At 37.1% G+C, this 22,902-nt stretch overlaps 1 protein-coding gene across 1 annotated transcript in view; it reads right to left on the bottom strand.

Annotated features, from left to right (window-relative positions):
• Positions 1 to 20,290: 20,290 nt before the first annotated feature.
• The window catches only part of EGF (epidermal growth factor), a 98,146-nt gene continuing 95,534 nt past the window's right edge, over positions 20,291 to 22,902 (bottom strand). The window contains exon 24 of the mRNA XM_036098040.2: positions 20,291 to 22,638. Coding sequence (XP_035953933.2) covers positions 22,397 to 22,638 — 242 coding nt within the window. The 3' untranslated portion in view covers positions 20,291 to 22,396. The remainder of the gene's footprint in view (positions 22,639 to 22,902) is intronic.

Raw genomic sequence — 22,902 nt, 5'->3', positions numbered from 1 at the left:
CTTTTGCCTCTTAATTGACAAAATGAAAAGATGGAAAAGAAGCCAAGTTTCTGATTAAACTAATGTGCCAGGCCTCTGAATTATGGAAGCCCTCTTGCAAACCCCAAATGGATCATATGGTTTTTCTAGGACTAGTTTTTAAAAAGTGAATAAACAGCAAGACCAACTCTGACAATCCAGGACTGAAATGAATTGCTACAGGATTTCTTTTGAAGCTCCCCAAGCTGGAATAGTTTCCTTCCCCTCCCCAGTCTCATGCCAGAGAACTTTCTCATTATCCTGGCTCATCCATCCCCATCATCCTCTCTCTGTTGCATACTCCTTCAAGTACTTCCAACTTCCTAGGTGCTTGCAGCTTAAAAAAAAAATAATAATAACAAACAAACAAACATTGGAGCCCATTGGAAGGGGAAAGCACCACAGTATCTCTACCAAGGAGTAAGCATCTAGGTTAGGGAGTAAAAGTAAAATGCTGCCCTCATTTCCAGTGTCCTTAATGCAGTGGAAGAGTGAGCATTCTGCACAGTATGTGGGTGGGGGAGTGTAGGGTGTAGGTTTCAGTTCCGAACTACAATGTTTCCCTCTAGACATCATTTGTAGTTTGGAAATCACACTCAGAGATCCCCGAAAGGCCATACAGGCCTACCTGGATAGGCTGTTGAAAAGGGACATTTGACCATTATAACTGCAAATTTGCACTGAGTCCAGGGCTGGCACAAAGATAAATAATATAATATAAAGGGGCTCCTTCTTTAGGATGGCTGGCTGAAAGCAAGTCTTTCATTTCTTCCAAAATCTCACTGAAATGACAGAAGAATAAAATCTAAAATATGAAAACTAGTTTACGAGGACAATTCATAATTTTTTTTCTTTTCTAGACAATTTGAATTTGACAGGTATAATCCTTAGGCAAACATCAGAAACAAGTTTAGCTTAACTGCATGAACTGGGTTTAAAGGAAATCAGAACCATACCAATTATGTTGGAAAATGGTAGTCTCTCCCATCAAAAAAAAGTGCACAAATGCAACATATGCAAAATTTGGTTTCGTGAAGGGGCGCCTGGGTAGCTCAGTCGGTTAAGCATCCGACTCTTGGTTTCAGCTGGGGTCATGATCTCAGGATGGTGGGATCGAGTCCCACACCGCATAGGGCTCTCCACTCAGCAGGGAGTCTGCTTGGGATCCTCTCCCTCTGCCCCTCCCTCAGCTCTCTCTCTCTCAAATAAATAAAGCCTTTAAAAATTTTTGGTTTGGTGAGCCATTTATATAAACATGATCCTAGGGTGTTAGTTGACTCCCGCTGTAGATGTATTTTAACATTTGGAACTACCCAGTCTACCCACATCTCCTGTTGTAGAGGCTGACCAAAGTGCATGTTTGTCTTCTGTCCATCTGTTTTCCCACCAATAGCTAATAAAAGCAATGTAATCCAGGGTGAGCAAACCCAAAAATTGGACCAGGATAATCAGATACCCTCTTCCACGAATTTGGAATTGGGAAACTGGATCAGCTGTATTTTGATTCACTTGCTACTCAAAGTGGGATCTGTGGGCCAGAAGCATCCATGTCAGCTGGGAACTTGTTAGAAATGTACACTCCTTCCCGAGACCTAATGAGCCATTATTTGCATTTTTGACAAGATCTCTGCATGATTTTGTGGACATTCAAGTTTGAGGGACACTGAGCTGGATGCTAGGGAGGGGGCACTTGAAAAGGAAGGTGGTATAGAACTTGGACTAGGTTGTTCATGGCACCCTGGAACACAGGCAAGTCAAAGTCATGAGAAAAAGGCCATGATATCAGGAGAAGAGGGAGAGTAGAGCAGAGCAGACCTACCGAGAGAAGCAAAGATGAGAGGCCCCCGGGGCGAGGGACTGAGAGTCAGCCCAACCCGGATGTTCCTCCCCAGTCGCGGGACCTGGAAATATTTCACTTCCACATCTTGGAGGGATGCCCTGTGAACCGTGGCTGAACACTTCTTCACACTGAACACTTCTTCAGCACAGGTAGCTCCAGTGGGAGTCCGATGCTAATCCCTGGTTGTTTCTATATGAGCTTCCTATGTGACAGTTTCTACCAAAAGGAACAAAATTTGGGAAGTTTAGTGAAAAAGGGGGAATAAAGCACTTAGTACTCCACGTGATCCACACGACATCTGGAGTATGGTGCTCAGTTTGGACATCTCGCTTCTAAAAGGACACTGACGTTCTGGAGCCCCACCTCCAAGGACAGGCACCAGCTATTCTGAAAGGTTTAAAAATATAATTGATAGGGGCGCCTGGGTGGCTCAGTTGGTTAAGCGACTGCCTTCGGCTCAGGTCATGATCCTGGAGTCCCGGGATCGAGTCCCACATCGGGCTCCCTGCTCGGCAGGGAGTCTGCTTCTCCCTCTGACCCTCCTCCCTCTCATGCTCTCTGTCTCTCATTCTCTCTCTCGCAAATAAATAAAATCTTAAAAAAAAAAAAAAAAAAATTTAAAAAAAAATATATAATTGATAGAGGAATGCACAAAAAAGGCAGGGAGATTTGGCTTCTGGGGGAGAAAAAAAAGATTTTCAGGAGACATATCTTGAAAAAGGAGATATTATTTTTTAATATTTTAAGGATTAAATGAAGAATTGGTCAGCGAGCCATCAGAGCTGGTCCAGTGGATGGCTGTTACAGGAAGAACGTTCTTGAAACTCCACTGGCATAACAGCTGTCCTCTGAAGTACAAAGCTGCCTGTGACTACAGGCAGTAAGTAGAAAGTGAAGTGAAAGGACCCTCTTCAGAGACTTGGGAAAAGAAATTCTACTTTGAGCATGGAACTAAACCTTTAGGGTATGTTCTATATCTAAGATTGTCCAGTTGCAAGGCCAAGATTACAAAGGCTCTTTTCTCTCTTCCGATCATGAGGAGGTACCATGACTGCTTTAGGGAACTGAGTGATCACTGAAGTCCAGATTTTTCTTTTTCTTTTTTTTATTCTTTTTAAGATTTATTTTAGAGAGCGAGCATGAGTGGGGGGGAGGGGAAGAGGGAAAGAATCTCAAGCAGACTCCCCGCCACCCGACCACCTACGAGATCATGACCTGAGCTGAAACCAAGAGTCCCATGTTTAACCGACTGAGCCACCCAGGCGCCCCCAGATTTTTCTATCTGCTTTATTCTCTGAGAACTTTGCTGAGTTTTATGGCAGTTTTTGAATAAGAAGATGGTGAAAACTGTGGAGGAATACAAAGTTGTTTGGAGTCCAAGAGACAAACTGAAAGAAAGCTGTGAGTTTGGAATGAGAAAGGAACAAACCTGGTCCCAAGAGTTCGAATGTGGCGGAGGATTAAAAATGCTGATGGAGGCAGAGGGCCTTAGCTTCTACTTTCTTCCATTTTGTGATCTTGATTGCCTTTCTGCTTTAATTACTTAAAAAATTATCCCTACCCATTATCTCATGAATTCAAGAAGGACAGACAATTTCCTTATAATTTCCAGCTTGGGACAAACATACACATTGCTATATGAATCTGTTGAATAATTGAGCAAACACAGAAGGCTGCACAAGGATTCGAAAAGCAGAATTTAGAACTGAAAGTTAAGGAGAAAAATGGAACAACGGATTGCTAAAGGTCAGATTTGGTAATAGAGGGTCAAAGCAAATCAAATCATCAACATATGAACGACCCTTCTCCTCATAATTATCTTTTTTTTTTTTTTTACCATACCCAACCAGGTAATTCCAAATGCCAATTTTTATTTTTTTCTATGTATTTCCTCCTTTGTTGTACACAGCCTTTCTCTCCCCATAACCTCCATGATCTCATTCCTCGTTTTGATCCCTCTATTTGCCAAATGTGTTCAAAGTGTGTGGTGAATACCATTTTCTGCCCTTCTTCAGGCTCTTGCAACTGTGGAGGAAAATTCCCAGCTCAGAACGTGTTAATCCAGCCTGCATGCTCCATGGCTTCAGAGAGCCAGACTTCGGAAAGCCCAGCTCAGATAAATGCAAGGAATGTCAATAATTCTGCTTTGGAATCCATGAAGTGCTTAGTAAAATTTAGGGACAGTTTCTATTGTGTTCTTTTCACCATTTTGCTTTGGAACTGTGAAATATACATTTTCCCCACTTTTTTTGTATTACATGTGGACAGTTTACAGAGAAATAATAATTAATAATAATAATAATAATAATAATACCTTTGTAGGCACCACCAAGACTTAGTGATAGAATATTATCAGGATCTCAGAAGTCCTGGACACCTTAGATACCCATCACTGAAAGCATCCTCTCCTGCCTTCAAAGACAACTAACCTTCAGAATTTTTTGTCAGCAATTTCTTTATAATTGTACCACTTAAGCCTGCATCCACAAACAACATATTATTGGTTTTACCTGCTTGTAAACTTTATATAATGGAATTATTTAGTATGTAAAATTCTCTTCTGTCCTGTTTTACAGATTAACTCAGATTAAACCCTGTTTTTCAGATCAAACTTTTCATGTGTGTAGCTACAATTCACTTATTTTTAGCTACAATACAGTATTCCATAATAAGACTCTAAATAATTTCTTTTTAAGATTTTATTTATTTATTTGAGAGAAAGAGAGCATGAGCAGTGGGGGAGAGGCAGAGGGAGAGAGAGAAGCAGATGCCCTGCTGAGCATAACCTGAGCATGACCTGAGCCAAAGGCAGACACTTAACCGACTGAGCCACCCAGGCTCCCCGAGACTATACAATAATTTCTTTCTCACGTAACTGTTGATGGATATTTATGTGGTCTCCAGTTTTTGTTATTATGAACTCTTTTTTATGTGCCTTGAGATATACAAGTGTAAGGGTTTCCCTAGGATATATGCCTCAGATTAAACTTGATAAACTGTGGAATATGAACATGTCCAACTTCACTTGGTAGTGCCAACGTGATTATGCCAATCAACAGCCCTACCAGCTGTGTGAGAGTCCTGGTTGTTCCACACTCTTGCTAAAAGTTGGACTTGTCTGAGTGAAATGTCTGCCAGAAGCAGGGTGTGAAATGGCATCCCATTATGCTTTGTTCCCTGAATACTAATGTAATGGTATTTTGTGGGGTCTTTAGGTCACCTTTGTGTTTCCTCTTCTGCCTAATTTTCTACTGCGTTGTTTTCTCTTTCCTATTGCCTTTAGGAATTATTTATATATTTTAGATTTATAGCAACCTTTGTCAGTTATATCTGTTGCAAACTTCTTCTTAACAGTACATCTTGTATCTTGACCCTCCTTATGGTGTATTTTGAGAAAGAGAAGTTCTTAATTTTCACGATAATTTACTGATATTTTCGTTTTGGGGTTCTTGATTGAGAAATTCTTCTTTAACCCAAGGCTATTAAAAAGTGTGCTCCTATAAATGTTTCTAAAAGAATTACAGTTTTGCCTTCTACATTTAAATTTATATTCTACCTTGGATTGATTTTTATGTAAATGTGTAAGATAAGGATCTGTTTCATTATATTCTATATGGATAACCAATTTTCTCGGCTGTCCTTACCGATAGTCCATTCTTATCCCACCAATGTGCATTGCCCGCGCTATCATCTTTCAAGTTGCTATGTGTGGGTCATTTATATTCCATTTGTCTGTTTGTATATTCCTGTAATAGCAACTACACTTCTTAGTTGCTATTGCTTTATAATAATTTCTGCTATCTGATAGATCAAGTCCTCCTATTTAATTCTTCATGGGTAACTTGTGATTTTTCATACACAGTCTATATGCATTTAAATCTACCCACATATATTTGCCTTTTCAATTATTCCTCATTTCTTGTATTTTCATGATTTGATCTGGGATCATTTTACTTCTGTCTGAAAAATTTCCTTTAGTATCTCTGTTGGTGCATGTTTCCTGGTGTCTAATTTTTTAGATTTGTGTTATCTAAAGTTCTTATTTTGCCTTCATTTTTGTAAACAATATTTTTGCTAGATGTTGAAATCTAGTTATTTTCTTTCAACACTTTAAATATATTATTCTGTTTTCTTCTGGCTTTCATCATTTCTGTCATCTATCTTATTTTTGTTCACTTAAAAATATGTTTCTTATTTCTGAACGCTTTTTAAATTTTCTCATTTTCTTTGTATTCAAGGTTTTCTTTGTATGTCTCTTGTTTGGTTTTGTGGCATTTCTTCAATCTGGTTTATTATTTTTCATCTATTTTAAAATATTCTCAGACATTATCTCTTCAAATACTGCTTTTACCATTCTCTCTTTTCTAGCCTTCTAAAATTAAATATATATTTATTTTCTATTGACCTATTTTCTAGCTTACTAATTGTCTGTTCAGCTGTGTCTAATCTTTAAACCCATTTACTGAGTTCTTTATTTTAGTTATTGTCATTTTCAGTTGATTTTTTAATCAATTCAAATTCTTGCTGGAATTCTTTTTCTCGGGATATATTCTTCAATATATAAACCTAAGTTATTTTGAAATCCATGTCTGATAACTTCAATAATTGAATCTCCTGTAGGTCTATCTATTTTTCCTGATTTTTTTTCTTTTCTTTTGGTTTTTGGTCAATTGTCTTATCTCCTGGTTTACCTGTTAATTTTTTGTTGAATACCAGACATCACATATAAAAAAAAATTAGAGAAATAATCAGAAGTTTTGAATGATGTTATGTTCCTCTAGAGAGGATTCACTTTTGTTCATAGCAAAATTAAAAATGAGGTCAGATCACCTTAATACTACTTGGGAATGGACTAATTTGAATCTGTGTGTCTTTGTGAGAGCTGGACTGTATCTAGTTAGTTCTTTTGCCTAGGCTGTAGCCATTCAAAGATCCTGTATGAAAGCTTGGATTGGTTCTGAGGGCCACTCCTCTTTCTAGGCCCTAACCTCTGATTCTTATCTCCTCACCTCCATAAAACTGTCTGCTCAAGAAGACAAGTGACACTGAATATCAGTTTTATCTCTTTGCATTTCTCATTCTTTCTATCCAAGATTTTAACCCTTCAAATCCTCACTGCTTTAGTAGCTCTCTGATGCCTTCAAATGGGCTTTTTTAAAAATTTTATCCAGTTTTCTAATTGTTCACAGCAAATTTCTGATACTCTACATTCTCATAGCCAGATCTTTCTTTTTAAATTTTAAAATTAGCTTGTCAAATTTTATTTTTAAAACATGACATTTATTAAAATATTCTTGAGTTGACATATTTGGTGATAATTGACAACTTCCTATCCGTGAACATGATAAGGCCATCTTTCATGTCTTTTAATTAAATTTTTTATTTTCTCCACAAGGGACCTGGACCCGCTTAGATTTATTCATGGTTACTTCATATTTATATTACTATTGTAATTGATATATATTTTTCTACTACACTTTCTAGTTAGTGTTACAAAGATATAATAATTTTGTGTTACTTCTTGTAATTTAATTGTAGATTCTTTTTGTTTACAAAAAGAACAGCTATATCATCTAAAAATAATGAGAGTCTAATTTCCTTGTTTTCAATACTTGCATAGTTTAAAAAAATTAATCTTATTGTTTTGGGAATATTACCATGCTATCTACAACATCTAGTACAATGTTGAATGAAAGTGATGATAGTAGGACATCTTTATCTTAATCCTGATCTTCAACATTTCACCATTAAATATAATGTTAGCTGTGGGATTCTGGTAGATTTTTCTTCATCAAGTTAAAGAATTTTTCTTTTATTATTTTGCTAAGATTTTGTCATGAATGGATGTTGAATTATATACTGAAAACTTTCTCTGCGTCTAGTAAAAAGTTTTTTCTCTTTTGTTACTTTTTTATACTGATTGGCTTTAAATATTTAGTCAATTTTTCAGTTATTATAGAATTGCCACTCAGTCATGATATGTTATCTTTTTACTATATTGCTAAATTCATTTGTTAGAATTTTGTTCAGACTTTTGCATCTCTATTCATAATTGAGCTTAGCCTGCAATCTTTCTTTCTTGTTCTGTATTTGTCTACTTTAGAAATAAGTGTTGGGCACCTGGGGGCTCAGGTTTTTGAGCATCCGACTCTTGATTTCAGCTTAGGCCATGATCTCAGGATGGTGAGATCAAGCCCTGTATCAGGCTCCATGCTCAGCAGGGAGTCTGCTTGAGATCCTTTCCCTCTTCCTCTCCCTCTCCCTCTGCCCATCCCCTCACTCTCTCTCTCTCAAATAAATAAATCTTTTAAAAAAAGAAATAAGGGTTATATCAACCCCATAACATTTTTTAAATTAAAAAAAGTTTTTTAGGACTTTTTTTTAGAGCAGTTTTAGGTTCATAGCAAAATTGAGAGGAAGTTATAGAGATTTCCCATAAACCTCTTGCCCCCACACCTGCCTCCCCCATTGACATCCCCCACCAGAATGGTACATTTGTTACAACTGATGAACCTACAGTGACACATCACAATCCCCCAAAATCCACAGTTCACCTTAGAGTTCACTCTTGGTGTTGTACATTCTATGGGTTTGGACAAAGGTATGACACATATCTATCATCTGCCTTGTCATACAGAGTATTTTTACTGCCGTAAAAATCTGTGCTCCACCCATTTATCCCTCTCCCTTAACTCCTGACAGCCACTGATCTTTTTATTGTCTCTATAATTTTGCCTTTTCCAGAATGTCATGTAGTTGGAATCATACAGTATGTAGCCTTTTCAGATTGGCTTCTTCATTTAGGAAAACACATTTAAGGTTCCTACATGTCTTTTTTTTACTTGACAGCTCATTTCTTTTTAGTGCTAAATAATATCCCATTGTCTGGATGCACCACAGTTTATTTATCCATTTACCTACTGAAGGACATCTTGTTGCTTCCAAGTTTTGGCAACTATGAATAAAGCTGCTACAAACATCTATATACAGGTTTTGTGTGGACATATTCAAATCCTTTGGGTAAATACCAAGAAGTTGATTGCTGGATCATATGGTCAGAGCATGTTTAGTTTTGTTTTGTTTTTTAAGATTTTAAAAATTTATTTATTTTTGCGAGAGAGAGAGAGAGCAAGCACGAGCAGGGGGAGGGGCAGAGGGAGAAGCAGACTCCCTGTTGAGCAGGCAGCCCGATATGGGACTCGATCCCAGGACCCTGGGATCATAACCTGAGCCAAAGGAGACACTTAACCACCTGAGCCACCCAGGCACCCCAGAGTATGCTTAGTTCTATAAGAAATGCCAAACTGTCTTACAAAGTGGATGTACCATTTTTTATTTCCACTAGCAACAAATGAGCTCCTTTTGCTTCACATCCTTGCCAGCATTTGGTGTTGTCGGTGTCCCAGAATTTGGCCATTCTATAGGTGTGTAGTGGTATCTCATTATTGTTTTAAAATGCAAATTTAAGATGATGTGGAGCACATTTTCTTATGCTTGTAATTTGACATCTGTATATTTTCCTTTTTTTATTCTGTGGAAAAATTTGTGTAATATAAAAATTAGGCATACCTTAAATATTTGGTTGAATTTGCTTGTTAGATCAGTTAGGACTCAATCAAGGAAGCACATCACTGGATATTATAAAATAAAAAATTTATCATTTAGATCTTGCGGGGCACCTGGGTGGCTCAGTTGTTAAGCGTCAGCCTTCGGCTCAGGTCATGGTCCCATGGTCCTGGGATCGAGCCCCACATCGGGCTCCCTGCTTGGCAGGAAGCCTGCTTCTCCCTCTCCCACTCCCTCTGTTTGTGTCCCCTCTCTCGCTGTCTCTCTCTCTCTGTCAAATAAACAAAAAAAATCTTAAAAAAAAAAAAAAAGAAAGGAATTAGATCTTGCATAATTTCAGGAGGAACTGGGAAAGTAGGGCCCAGACTGGTAATTTAGAGGATCAGAGGAAAATCACTGATCAGCACTCCTGATGCAATGAGATGAATGGATAAGGTAAAGTTTGCAGAAAAATCTACAAAGCCAGGTGCTCTCACCTTCTTAAGTGGGAGCATGAAGCAGAGCTGGTGCAGAGGTTAATGGAAGACTTTTGCATCTGTGGCAAGTGGTGGCTTGGGATCACTGATGTGCATTAGACCCAACAGTCAAGGAAAAGAGATGAACACCAAGTAAGGGAGAGGGAGAACAATCTGCAACCTGACAGCAATCACCATGGGGAAGAGTGAGACCTAGTGGCACCAACCAATTGTATCACACAAACACACAGAAATAAAATTCTGGGAAACAGTTCCAGTTGACCAAGTTGACACAATGCAAAGATACCAAATATTTAAAGTTTATATTTTCCTTGTGGAAAGATTTTTAAATTTTTTAATTTCTTTAATGGGTTTAGGACTATTCAGGTTTTCTGTTTCTTTCTCTGTCAGTTTCGGTAAGCTGATTTTTTTTTTTAAGCAATTGTCCATTGGCTTAAATTTGAAATTTTATTGTCAGAAAGTCATTCATACTATTCTCTTACTTTTCAAATTGCTACCACGCCTGTAGTTTTATGCCCTTTTCATCCATAATATTAGTTGTTCATTCTCTCTTTTTCTTTTGATTAATATTGTTGTATATTTGTTAAACTTTTTCAAACAACTAACTTTTGGTTCTTTTGATCCTTTCTTATAATTCTTTTCCTATTTCAGTAATTTCTCCTCTTATCTTTATGAAATCTTTGCTTATACTTTCTTTGGATTTATTCTACTTTTCTTTTTTAACTTCTTCAGTTGGGTGCTTCTTAGCTCATTAATCTTCTTTTTTTTCCTTTATAAGGATAAGGATATATCCTTTATAGGATATAATTCCAATAAAATTCCCTCTCAATTCCAGTTTAGTTCTATACCATTCATTGTGGTATATAGAATTTTCACAATTGTTCAGTTCTATGTATTTTCTAATTTCCATTATGATTTCTTCTTTGGCCCATAAGTTATTAGGAAATGTTTTTGTAATTTACAAACATTTTAATTATCAATTTATTATTAACTCTAACTTAAGTTCATTACTTAAGTTCATTACAATCAGAGAATATGGTCTATATCACCATATTCATGTGGTCCCCAGAAATTTATTGAAGCTACATTATGGACTAGCACAAACATATTAATTTCCATGAAGTTATATGTGCACCATATATATCCAATTCTAATTACTGTATTTTAAAGTCTTCTATGTCCTTACTAATTTTTCTGTCTCCCAAGTTTATTAATTACCAAGAGTAGTATGGTAAAATCTACTGTGATGCTATTTTCTTCAATACTTCTGATAAATTGTCAATTTTTTGCTTTATATACTTGAGGATGGGTATTATGTATATATGATTTTACAATTGTAATATATTTCTGGAAAAATAAACATTTTATCATTATGAAGTAATTTCTTATCTCTAGTAATATATTTTATTATTCATCTTCAATTTTCTTCAACTTTGGATACAAAGTTGAACAAGTAAAATGAAAAAAATATCTGCTCCACTAACTTTTTTAGATTGGATGTGAGAATTAATGAGGTCAAATAAGATAAGGAATACAAGAATTAGAAGCCACAATGAAAATGTAAGATATAATTCTGGAGAAAAATATTTTAATTCCCCAGATTCAAAGACGTTTTGGTAGTGCAAACTATCATACATACCCACATCTATAAAAAATGGGATTTGGGTATAAATGGTTTAAAAGCTCAGTCATAGCCCACTCATTGCCATACTTCTTTTAGGTGGTATTTCCTTACCATTGAGGCAACAGATGGAAATACTAATAAAAGCAGGTGATGATAGTGAAAAATTTTTGAAAGTTGCTGTTGACAGAGATCAAGTGGTTCTAGAACTCTAATTATATACTTGCTTACCTATCATTAGAAGCCACCACCTATGTCTTTTGTGCTGCTGTCTCCGAATCTAACAAATTAATATGTATTTAAAACTAATGTCCACATTTGACAGTGTATTTCTACTTGGCTTAACAGCTGCCAACAAATGCTAGAGAAATATCTCCCTAGAATATATAGACAAAGGGGTTATTCTCATAACACATGGGATATTTAATTACTATTTGAATTATGAAAGTAAACTGAGATTTTCAGAAGCCTTATGAGGTTTCTCAAAAACCTCTTCTGCTTATAAGCATCTTGCCTTTAAAAAAAATAGATAAAAACAAAAAAAAAAACAAAAAAATTATTTTCCCAGCTCTACCTGGACATAGATAAACTGTACAATATTGTCTCATACTAATATAGTCATAATTAATGCTCTTTATCCAATGCACAAAACTTGATGAATAAATGACCAACATATCCCAAACATATATGTCTAAAGTAGTCTTTTTTTTTTTTTTTTTAAAGATTTTATTTATTCATTTGAGACAGAGATACAGAGAGAGAGCGAGAGCATGAGCAGGGGAGAGGCAGAGGGAGAGGGAGAAGCAGGCTCCCCGCCGAGCCAGGAGCCAGACGTGGGGCTCGATCCCAGGACCCTGGGATCATGACCTGAGCCGAAGGCAGACGCTTAACCATCTGAGCCACCCAGGCGCCCCTAAAGTAGTCATTTTAATGTAAAAATGAAATTGAATGTTTAACCTGTCTTGATATTTGTGTACAATGCCTCTTGAAATTCTGACCCAGGTGTTTAGGGCTCTGCTCTTAGCCCCATCTTCATGTGCCACTTGCCTGGATTAGAAGCAGTACAAACAAGTTTACCATACTATAAGCTAATACTATTGAAACAGTGGTCTCAAGAAGAGGCAAAATAATAACAATAATAATATAGTTTAATTTTGTGGCAAGCATTAATGGTAAGCACCGTGCATGCATTATTTCACTTCAAAGCACAACAATCCTATGGCAACAGTAATGTTATTCTCCCCATTGTGGAGATGAGGAAATTGAAGTTTAGAGAGATTAAGTAGTTTGAACAAGGTTACAAAGCTAGTAAACTCCAGTCCTGTGGACTTCAGAGACCATCTTTTTAACCACTACATCATGTATTGTCATTATATACATAATGACATCACCTCGTCTATTTGGAATTGTTGTATCTGCAAGCTAATAATGCAGCTGAAAACAGTAAGGGAAAAATAAAAGGATGCAACATGCCAAAAGTCTAAGAGCTAAAATTTATATACTTTACTTAGGAAATGTTTGTAAACTTGCCTTCAATATACATTTATTCTTACTTTATTTACAATGCTAACTTGCTTGGTTATCTGAACACCACATTTACAAAACAGAAGCAACAAGGAAGGTGGGATGAGGAGCTTGCATGGAAGGTAATTGATGGAGGCATGAGGGCTGACAGCTTGAAAGTACACAGGAAAAGTAATGTAAATAATAGGTTAAAATGTTTGGACTCAAGATTTAAGAACCTTTAATATACAGTAAAGGAGCTCTGATCATCACAAAATGATAGCACTTTATTATGGCTGATATGTAATGAAGCTCTTATTTTATCAAGAAAATGTATACTTATGCTCAACATGTTTTTGTTTTGTTTTTTAAAGATTTTATTTATTTATTTGTCAGAGAGAGAGACAGAGAGAGAGAGAGCACAAGCATGGGGAGCAGCAGGCAGAAGGAGAAGCAGGTTCTCTGCTGAGCAGGGATCCCAATGTGGAACTTGATCCCAGGACACTGGGATCATGACCTGATCCCAAGGCAGACGCTTAACTGACTGAGCCACCCAGGTTATGCTCAACATGTTTTATACAATGATAGATATACTTATGCTCAACATGTTTTATACAATGATAGATATACTTATGCTCAACATGTTTTATATAATGATAGAGGAGTTATCCTAGACTGATAAAAGAACATTGGTATTTAAAGCAGTGAAGCCTACAGTATCTCAATACGTTGGAAATAGTAATAATACCTTAGTGTGTATTGGTGCTTGCTGGGACTTAAGTTGTTTTCACACAAAGAATGTTTCATTTTAGAGCTAAAGAAACCAAGGTGCAAACATTTAACTCACTATCCAAAATGACTCCCTAAATGTTCTGAATGATAACAGTTTTACTATACTTTCATTATTTGGGCAGATGAATGGTATAAATTAAAAATAAGAACCCAAATAAATCAGGCATTAATTTGGGATTTATAACTCTTCATTTGGAATACATCTTGGCAACTGGTTGGAAGATGGCAGTGGAATAGGAGGACCCGAAGCTCTCCCTGTCCCACAAATACAATTAGATAACTATGAAATCATCCTAAATACCCCAGAAATGAACCAGAAGACAGCTAAACACAACTAAAGGTAGAGAAGAGGCCACACTGAAGAAGGTAGGAAGTGTGGAGATGGGCTTGGGAGAGAAATGGATCACGGCACTGCTGGAGGTGGGGAGCATGATCATAGAGAAGGATGAAAGACAGATTAGTACACAGGGGAGCACACAGGGAAAAGGAATCCCCATAGCAATTGGCTTGGAAATTAAGAGGGGCCAAATTTCATGAGTTCTTGCAACCAGTGGGGGTTAAAGTTTGGAGTTTTAAAGGTCAGCATGCTTGGCTCTGGGAGAACTTGGAGGGCACTTAGGCTGCTATTGGAGAAAAGGCCGGCAAACAGCCCAGAAACACACAGTATGGAAACAGTGATCTGAAGATCACCTGGGGCACACAGTGGGAAGTTATCCACTCATCTCAGAGCACATCCCAGAGAAACATTCATGGAGAGACTGCTCTGGGAACAAAGAAACTGGCAGTGCCATGTCCCTCTCTCACCCCTCAGCATAAACACAGAACCACCTGTGGGAACCAGCACAGCACCGATACTCACTACCTAACTTGCTTACCACCAAGCCCCACCTCCCTGCACTCCACTAGAACTGCCTCTCCTGGTCATGTTTACCTCCGTCCCAGCACAGCAGGCCCCCTCCCCCGGAAGACCAGCCCAAAGCCCTGCTCAAACCATCTCCTGACCTAGAGTTTTACAGAGCCTTGGTTCTGGTGGTGGTGGTGACAGGGCTCATTTCACAAACAGACCAGCACACACCTGGCTAAAACACGGCACCTTCAGGCCGGGGACCAAATACTGCCCATAACAGGCAAAGAGAGCTGCTGCAGATGACTGGCCTGAAGGATAAAGTGGCCAGGACAAAACGCAGAGCATATGCAGCACACATTGGAGACATTCCTGGAAGCACCAGGCCCTAGGAAGCAGGGGCCACTACATGGCAGGGCACTACAGGATCTCTTCTTCATAAGGCCATTACCCTCAAGAACAGGAGAGGTGGTTGACTTTCCTAAAACATAGCAACAGGCACAGAGACTTAGACAAAATGAGAAGACAGAGAAATCTGTCCCAAATGAAAGAACAGGACAAGGCCAGCCAGAGATCTAAGTGAAACAGGTATAAGTAACATGCCTAATAGAGAATTTAAAGTAATGATCATAAGGATACTCACTGGACTTCAGAAAAGAGTGGAAGACATGAGTGAGACCCTTAACACAGGAAATAAGGAATAACATAGCAGAGATAAAGGGCTCAATAAACAAAATGAGAAACATGCCTGATGGAATGAACAGCAGGCTGGAAGAAGCAGAGGAATGTAGAAACATCTAACATGCAAATGGATGTCAAAAGAAAGCGGGAGTAGCAATACTTATATCGCACAAAGTAGACTTTAAAACAAAGACTGTAACAAGAGACAAAGAAGGATACTCCATAATAATAAAGGGAACAATCCAAGAAGATATAACAATTGTAAATATTTATGTACCTAACATGGAGCACCCAAGTACACAAAACAGTTAATAACAAACATACAGGAACTAATCGATAATGATACAATAATAGTAGGGAACTTTAACACCCCACTCACATCAATGGACAGATCATCTAAACAGAAAATCAACAAGGAAACTGTGGCTTTGAATGACACACTGGAACAGATGGATTTAACAGATATATTCAGAACATTCCATCCTAAAACAGCAGAATACACATTCTTTTCAAGTGCACATGGAACATTCTCCAGAATAGATCACATATCATCAGCCCACAAAACAAGCCTCAACAAATTCAGAAGATTGAAGTCATTCCATGCATATTTTCTGACCACAAGGCTATGAAACTAGAAGTCAACCACAAGAAAAAAATCTGGAAGACCACAAATACATGGAAGTTAAATAACATGCTACTAAACAATGAATGGGTCAACCAGGAAATAAAAGAAGAAATAAAAAACCACATGGAAACAAATGACAATGAAAACACAATGGACAAAATCTCTGGGATGCAGAAAAAGCAGCTCTAAGAGGGAAGTTTATAGCAAGACAGGCCTACCTCAAAAAGCAAGAAGAATCTCAAATAAACAACTTAACCTTACATCTAAAGAAGCTAGAAAAAGAACACAAACAAAACCTAAAACAAGCAGAAGGAAGTAAATAATAACTATTAGAGCAGAAATAAATGATATAGAAACTTAAAAAAAAACAATAGAGCAGATCAATGAAACCAGGAGCTGGTTCTTTGAAAACATCAATAAAATTGATAAACCTCTAGGCAGACTTACCAAGAAAAAAGAGAAAGGACTCAAATAAATAAATTCACAAATGAGAGGAGAGAAATAATAACCAACTCCACAGAAATACAATTACAAGAGAATATTAGGAAAAACTAGATACCAACAAATCAGACAAGCTAGAAGAAATGTATAAATTCCTAGAAACATATAAACTACCAAAACAGAAACAAGAAGAAAATTTGGACAGACCAATTGCCAACAATGAAATTGAAACAGTAATAAAAAAAACTCCCAACAAATAAAAGTCCAGGACCAGATGGCTTCACAGGCATAATATACCGAACATTTAAAGAAGGGTTAATACCTATTCTTCTCAAACTATTCCAAAAAATAGAAAAGGAAGGAAAACTTCCAAATTCACTCTATGAGATCAGCATTACCCTGATACCAAAACCAAATAAAGACATCACTAAAAAAGAGAACTACAGGCCAATATCCCTGATGAATATAGACACAAAAATTCTCAACAAAATACTAGCAAACTGAATCCAACAATACATTCAAAAAATCATTCACCACGATCATGTGGGATTTATTCCTTGGTGAAAGGGTGGTTCAATATTTGCAAATCAATCAATGTGACACATCATATCAATAAGAGAAAGGATAAGAACCATATGATCATTTCAATAGATGCAAAAAAAGCATTTGACAAAGTATAACATCCATATAAAAGCCCTCAATAAGTAGGTTTAGAGAGAACATACCTCAACATAATAAAGGCCATATATGAAAAACCCACAAACATCATCCTTAATGGGAAAGAACTGAGAGCCTCTCCCCTAAGGTCAAGAGAAGTCTGTCCACTCTCACCATTTTTATTCAACATAGTACTGGAAGTCCTAGACACGGAAATAAGACAACAAAAAGAAACAAAAGGCATCCAAATCGATAAGGAAGAAGTAAAACTTTCACTATTTGCAGATGACATGATACATTATATAGAAAACCTGAAAGACTCCACCAAAAACCTGCTAGAACTGATAAACAAAGTCAGTAGAGTTACAGGATACAAAATCAATGTACAGAAATCTGTTGCATTTCTATACACTAATAATGAAGTAGCAGAAAGAGAAATTAAGAAAACAGTCCCATTTACAACTGCACCAAAAATAATAAGATACTTAGGAATAAACCTAACCAAAGAGGTAAAAGACCTGTACTCTTAAAACTATAAAACCACTGAATGAAAGATGAAAGAAACTGAAGACGACACAAAGAAATGGAAAGATATTCCATGCTCATGGATTGGAAGAAAAATATTGTTAAAATGTCTATACTACCCAAAGGAATCTATACATCTAATGCAACCCCCATCAAAATACCAACAGCATTTTTCATAAAGGTAGAACAAACCATCCTAAAATTTGTATGGAACCACAAAAGACACCAAATAGCCAAAGCAATCTTGAAAAAGAAAAGCAAAGCTGGAGGCACCACAATTCCAGACTTCAATTTACATTACAAAGCTGTAGTAATCAAAACAGTATGGTACCAGCACAAAAATAGACACATAGATCAACAGAACAGCCCGGAAATAAACCCACAACTATTTGGTTAATTAATCTTTGACAAGGCAGGAAAGAATATCCAGTAGGAAAAGACAGTTTCTTTTTTTTTTTCCTAATTTTTTTTTAAGATTTTATTTATTTATTTGACAGAGAGAGACACAGCGAGAGAGGGAACACAAGCAGGGGGAGTGGGAGAGGGAGAAGCAGGCCTCCGGCTGAGCACAGAGTCCGGTGCGGGGCTCGATCCCAGGACCCCGGGATCATGACCTGAGCCGAAGGCAGAGCTTAATGACTGAGCCACCCAGGTGCCCCGAAAAGACAGACTCTTCAATAAATGGTGTTGGGAAAACTGGACAGCAACATGCAAAAGAATGAAATTGGACCACTTTCTTTCACCATACATAAAAATAAATTCAAAATGGATTAAAGACCTAAGTGTGGGCGCCTGGGTGGCTCAGTCGGTTAAGCGACTGCCTTCGGCTCAGGTCAAGATCTCCGGGTCCTGGGATCGAGCCCCGCATCAGGCTCCCTGCTCCGGGGAAGCCTGCTTCTCCCTCTCCCACTCCCCCTGCTTGTATTCCCTCTCTCACTGTCTCTCTCTCTCTGTCAAATAAATAAATAAAATCTTAAAAAAAAAAAAGAAAAGAAGACCTAAGTGTGAGACCTAAAACCATTAAAATCTTATAAAAGACACAGGCAGTAAGGTCTCTGACATCGGCTGTAGCAACTTCTTTCTAGATATGTCTCCTGAGGCAAGGGAAACAACAGCAAAAATAAACTATTGGCACTACATCAAGATAAAAACGTCTGCACAGCAAAAGAAACAATCAACAAAACTAAAAGGCCACCTATAGAATGGGAGAAGATATTTGAAAATGACATATCTGATAAGGGGTTAGTATCCAAAATACATAAAGAACTTCTAAAACTCAACATCCCAAAAACAAATAATCCATTTTAAAAACTGGGCAGAAGACACGAACAGACATTTCTCCAAAAAAAGATGTACAGATGGCCAACAGACATATGAAAAGATAGTCATTATCATTTACCATCAGGGAAATGCAAATCAAAACTATAGTGAGATACCATCTCACACCTGTCAGAATGGCTAAAATCAGTAACACAAGAAACAACAGGTGTTGGCCAGGATGTGGAGAAAAAGGAACCCTTGTGCACTGTTGGTGGGAATGCAAACTGGTGCAGCCAGTGTGGAAAATAGTATGGAGCGTCCTCAAAAAGCTATAATTAGAACTACCCTACAATCCAGCAATTGCACTACTAGGGATTTGCCTAAGAATACAAAAACATGCACCTTAATGTTTATTGCAGCATTATTTAATAATGGCCACACTATGGAAGCAATCCAATTGTCCATCAACTGATGAGTGGATAAAGAAGATACGGTATATATATATACACAATGGAATATTATTCAGCCATAAAAAGAATGAAATCTTACCATTTGTAACAACATGGATGGAGTTAGAGAGTATAATGCTAAGTGAAATAAGTCAGTTAGAGAAAGACAAATGCCATATTTTTCTCATATGTGGAATTTAAGAAACAAAACAAACAAGCACAGGGAAAAAAAGAAAGAGAGGTAGACTAAGAAGCAGACTCTTAACTATAGAGAACGAAGTGATGGTTACCAGAGGGGAGGTGGGTGAGGAGATGGGCGAAATAGGGGATGGGGATTAGGAGGGCACTTGTGATGAGCACTGGGTGTTGTATGGAAGTGTTGAATCACTATGCTGTACACCTGAAACTAACATAACACTGTATGTTAACTAGTTGAAATTAAAATAAAAACTTAAAAAAAAAAAGAAGAATGCATCCTGAAGGCTTAATTGTTGAGTGCAGCACATCTTAATTTTCTTCTGGCCCATCAGAAACTGAATCATGTCAGAAGGGCCAAATATTCCCTGTAGAGGGGGAAAAAATTTTGACCACCAGCTAGGAAATTTTCCTGTTTTATAATTTAGATGCCTCTGTTTCAGATGTGTCCATGATTAACATGATACTAAATGTCTGCAAGTATTTTCCTATGGAGCTCTGCTGTGGCTAGCGTATGGCCACTGGCTATAGACATACTATGAAGTTCTAAATGGGAAAGGGTTCTCTGCCTCAGGCATGTCTAACTTTGAAGAGCTGAGGTTGAAACAATGCGTAGAACTAGGGTTTCTCATTTAAAGACTTAAAAAAAGAAAGAAAAAGTAAAACAAAGCAAAGCATAACAATACCTTGCCTGTCACAGCTACTTAAAACGACTAGGTATTTTCTTTTTCTCCCAGAATTATTTTTAAGGATTTATTATTTAGTGCTTTTAACACATTTTCGAATTATCACACAATAATCATTTATTCACATGAAGAGGACATGAGCTGCAAATCAAGGCTAATATGTGGAACTGGTTTTAAAAGAATACAGTGTCCTAAGCCTTCATCAGATGCTAGAAAAGAGTTCTGAATGCTCATTTTATATGTAGTGGGCAACACGTAGTCAAATAGAATCACAATCAGGCATTGTGCCCAATGAGACCGTGAGAGTTAGGAAATAAAAATATTCAGTCTGGAAAAAATGCAAATCAAACATCTCAGATGAAAATGCTCTTTTCTAAAAATAAATTTTTAAAGGAGGATATTTCTAGTAGAAACGTGGAAGCACAAGAAAGGAAGCTATCTCTTTGTGGTGACTTGTTGATTACAGAACGCTAAGGATGTTTTCCTTTAATCTGACCGGGGAGCCAGTGTTAGAGCCTGGTTTGGGATTTAACATGGTCCCAATTTATGAGGTATCAGATTCATTGAAAGTCTTGAAGGAAACAGGGATTATCTGGTTCAAAGATAATGTTACATTCTGAGCTACTGTGGTCTCATGTCATCTCTTTAATTATCATTGAAATTCTAAAAGAAAGAGGTAATAAAATTTTTAAAAATTGTATTATCTACACCCTGAAAGCTTCAGAAATACTCACTTTGGGGAGGAGAAAAAAGATTCACACTTCAGAATATAATTTCCCCATAGTTGGCAATGTTCTGAGTATTGTTTTCTGAGGTCATTCCATTCATTAGAAAAAAAAATAGGTCTTCTGATCCTTCAGGGTATCGACTGTCACAGCAAAACTTTATATAGGATACAGAAAAATCTGTATTTGTATAAATCTGGGAAAGGAGTCATACTGAATAATTAAATAAGTTATCCTCCTCACCACTAAATCTTTACCAAAATTTCTAAGTATCTACTTGGAGAGATGTGCTTCAACTCCTTTTTATGCTGACTTCTGGTCTAACCAAAGTCTAAGGAGTTGAAGAAAAATGTAAGAAAAGATAAGCAAAGGGATTAGCTGATGCATAAACTGAATAATCCAAAGGCCCAAACAGTCTACACTTACTGTATTAGGTTGTATAATTTGTAATAACAACATCTTAGCTACAAGAATAAGATTTAATTAGAACACCTTAGGAAGTTTTACTTTATAAAGTTACAACAATAGACTCCAAAATTATTTTTAGAAATGTAACAATAGGAAGCTTTGACAATCACTTTGGCAAATCACTTTCATTCAAATCTAATATTCCTTAAACTATAATTTCTTCCTTAACCAGGAATACAAGAAAATGTTTGTTTTATGGTGATTTTATTTAAATAATTAGAAGAGATCGATTATTCAAAATGAAAATAAACCTGGAAATTTGCTTCCAATCTCATATTTGAAAGTAAGTAAAAATTCTGTGCCAACACATGAAAGGAAAATTTACCATTTTTTTCATTAAAAAAAAATTCCGTGGGGAAGGGACAGTAATGCTTGAGAAACACTGATGTCTCTTGGGTAATTTTTTTAAAATAAAATGTTTTCATTCAAAGATTTTAAAATAGAAAAAATAAGCCAACTAATTCTGAAGAAATCAGGTTCTAAGTTAATACATTTTTTGGTTAATTTATCAAAATTCATTCTGTGAAATTACCAGCATGGACCACACCAGTGATAGGTTAAATGCCCACAATGTATCATACCAGCAATTTTAATATTCTAATCATTTTATGAGATTGAGCTAAATGTTCTGTCCAGATAAAAGGAATTCCCTTATAACTGAGTAAACTGGTGTGGTTGCCTGCTTTAACCCAATTTCTTCTGGGGCTGTAGAGAAAAAAGTACCTATCTGTATTGACTATTGAAGACAACACAGTTTACAAAGTAATACTGTGCTTTGGTTTCTAATGAGTTACCTAGTGATTCTCCCAGTTACTCATACTTGAAAATCTGCAACAGGACTGCTTGAAGGAAGAAACAAAAGGATGACTTCCTATTTGTCTCCAGGAGCCTGAGTGGGTGATCAGTTGCAGAGATTGTGGAACCCAAATCTGTATTTTCCCTCTACTTTTTAAAATGAAGTATTACCGTCTATTGGTACAGTTTATCCTTTTTGACCTTCCTTTTAATTCCAGTTTTCACTGAGTCAGCTTCTTTTGGTGTGATGGCTCTGGGGCCCTTTGTTGCAATAAGGGTTAGCTGACAGGAGAGAATGTGGCTTCTCAACCCCCAAAGCAATGGGCTGTGCCCCACAGGATGGGAGAGAAAAGCTCTGCTTCGTTGCCTGGGGACCAGAGCCTCTGTCACTGGGTGGTAGAGTGCGGCAGCCTTGCTCTGTGCCCATATACATCTGGGGTTCATTTCTCCATGACGGCCGTTGCATTGCGCCTATACGAAAGGAAAAAGAAACTTGAGGATTCACATCATTCACAATGTCCAGCAAGAGAGGCCCTAATAATAGTGATTGGCGAATAGGCCTGAAAGATGAGACACAGAATGAACCTATTCTCAGACTATCTGGACCCAATTTCTAAAAAATTAGTCTTGGTTGGATGAGATGACTCAAAGGCTATGCTCCCTGACAGTCCTCTCTGACTTTCTCTGTGCACTTCTCTCCCCTTCTGGGAGACTTGAGAACAGAGCTCAGGTTTT

The sequence above is a fragment of the Halichoerus grypus genome, chromosome 3 (assembly GCF_964656455.1).
Source record: "Halichoerus grypus chromosome 3, mHalGry1.hap1.1, whole genome shotgun sequence".
In the NCBI taxonomy this organism is placed as follows: domain Eukaryota; kingdom Metazoa; phylum Chordata; class Mammalia; order Carnivora; family Phocidae; genus Halichoerus; species Halichoerus grypus.
Note: the sequence above shows the minus strand (reverse complement) of the source record. Positions and strands in the feature narration are given on the sequence as shown.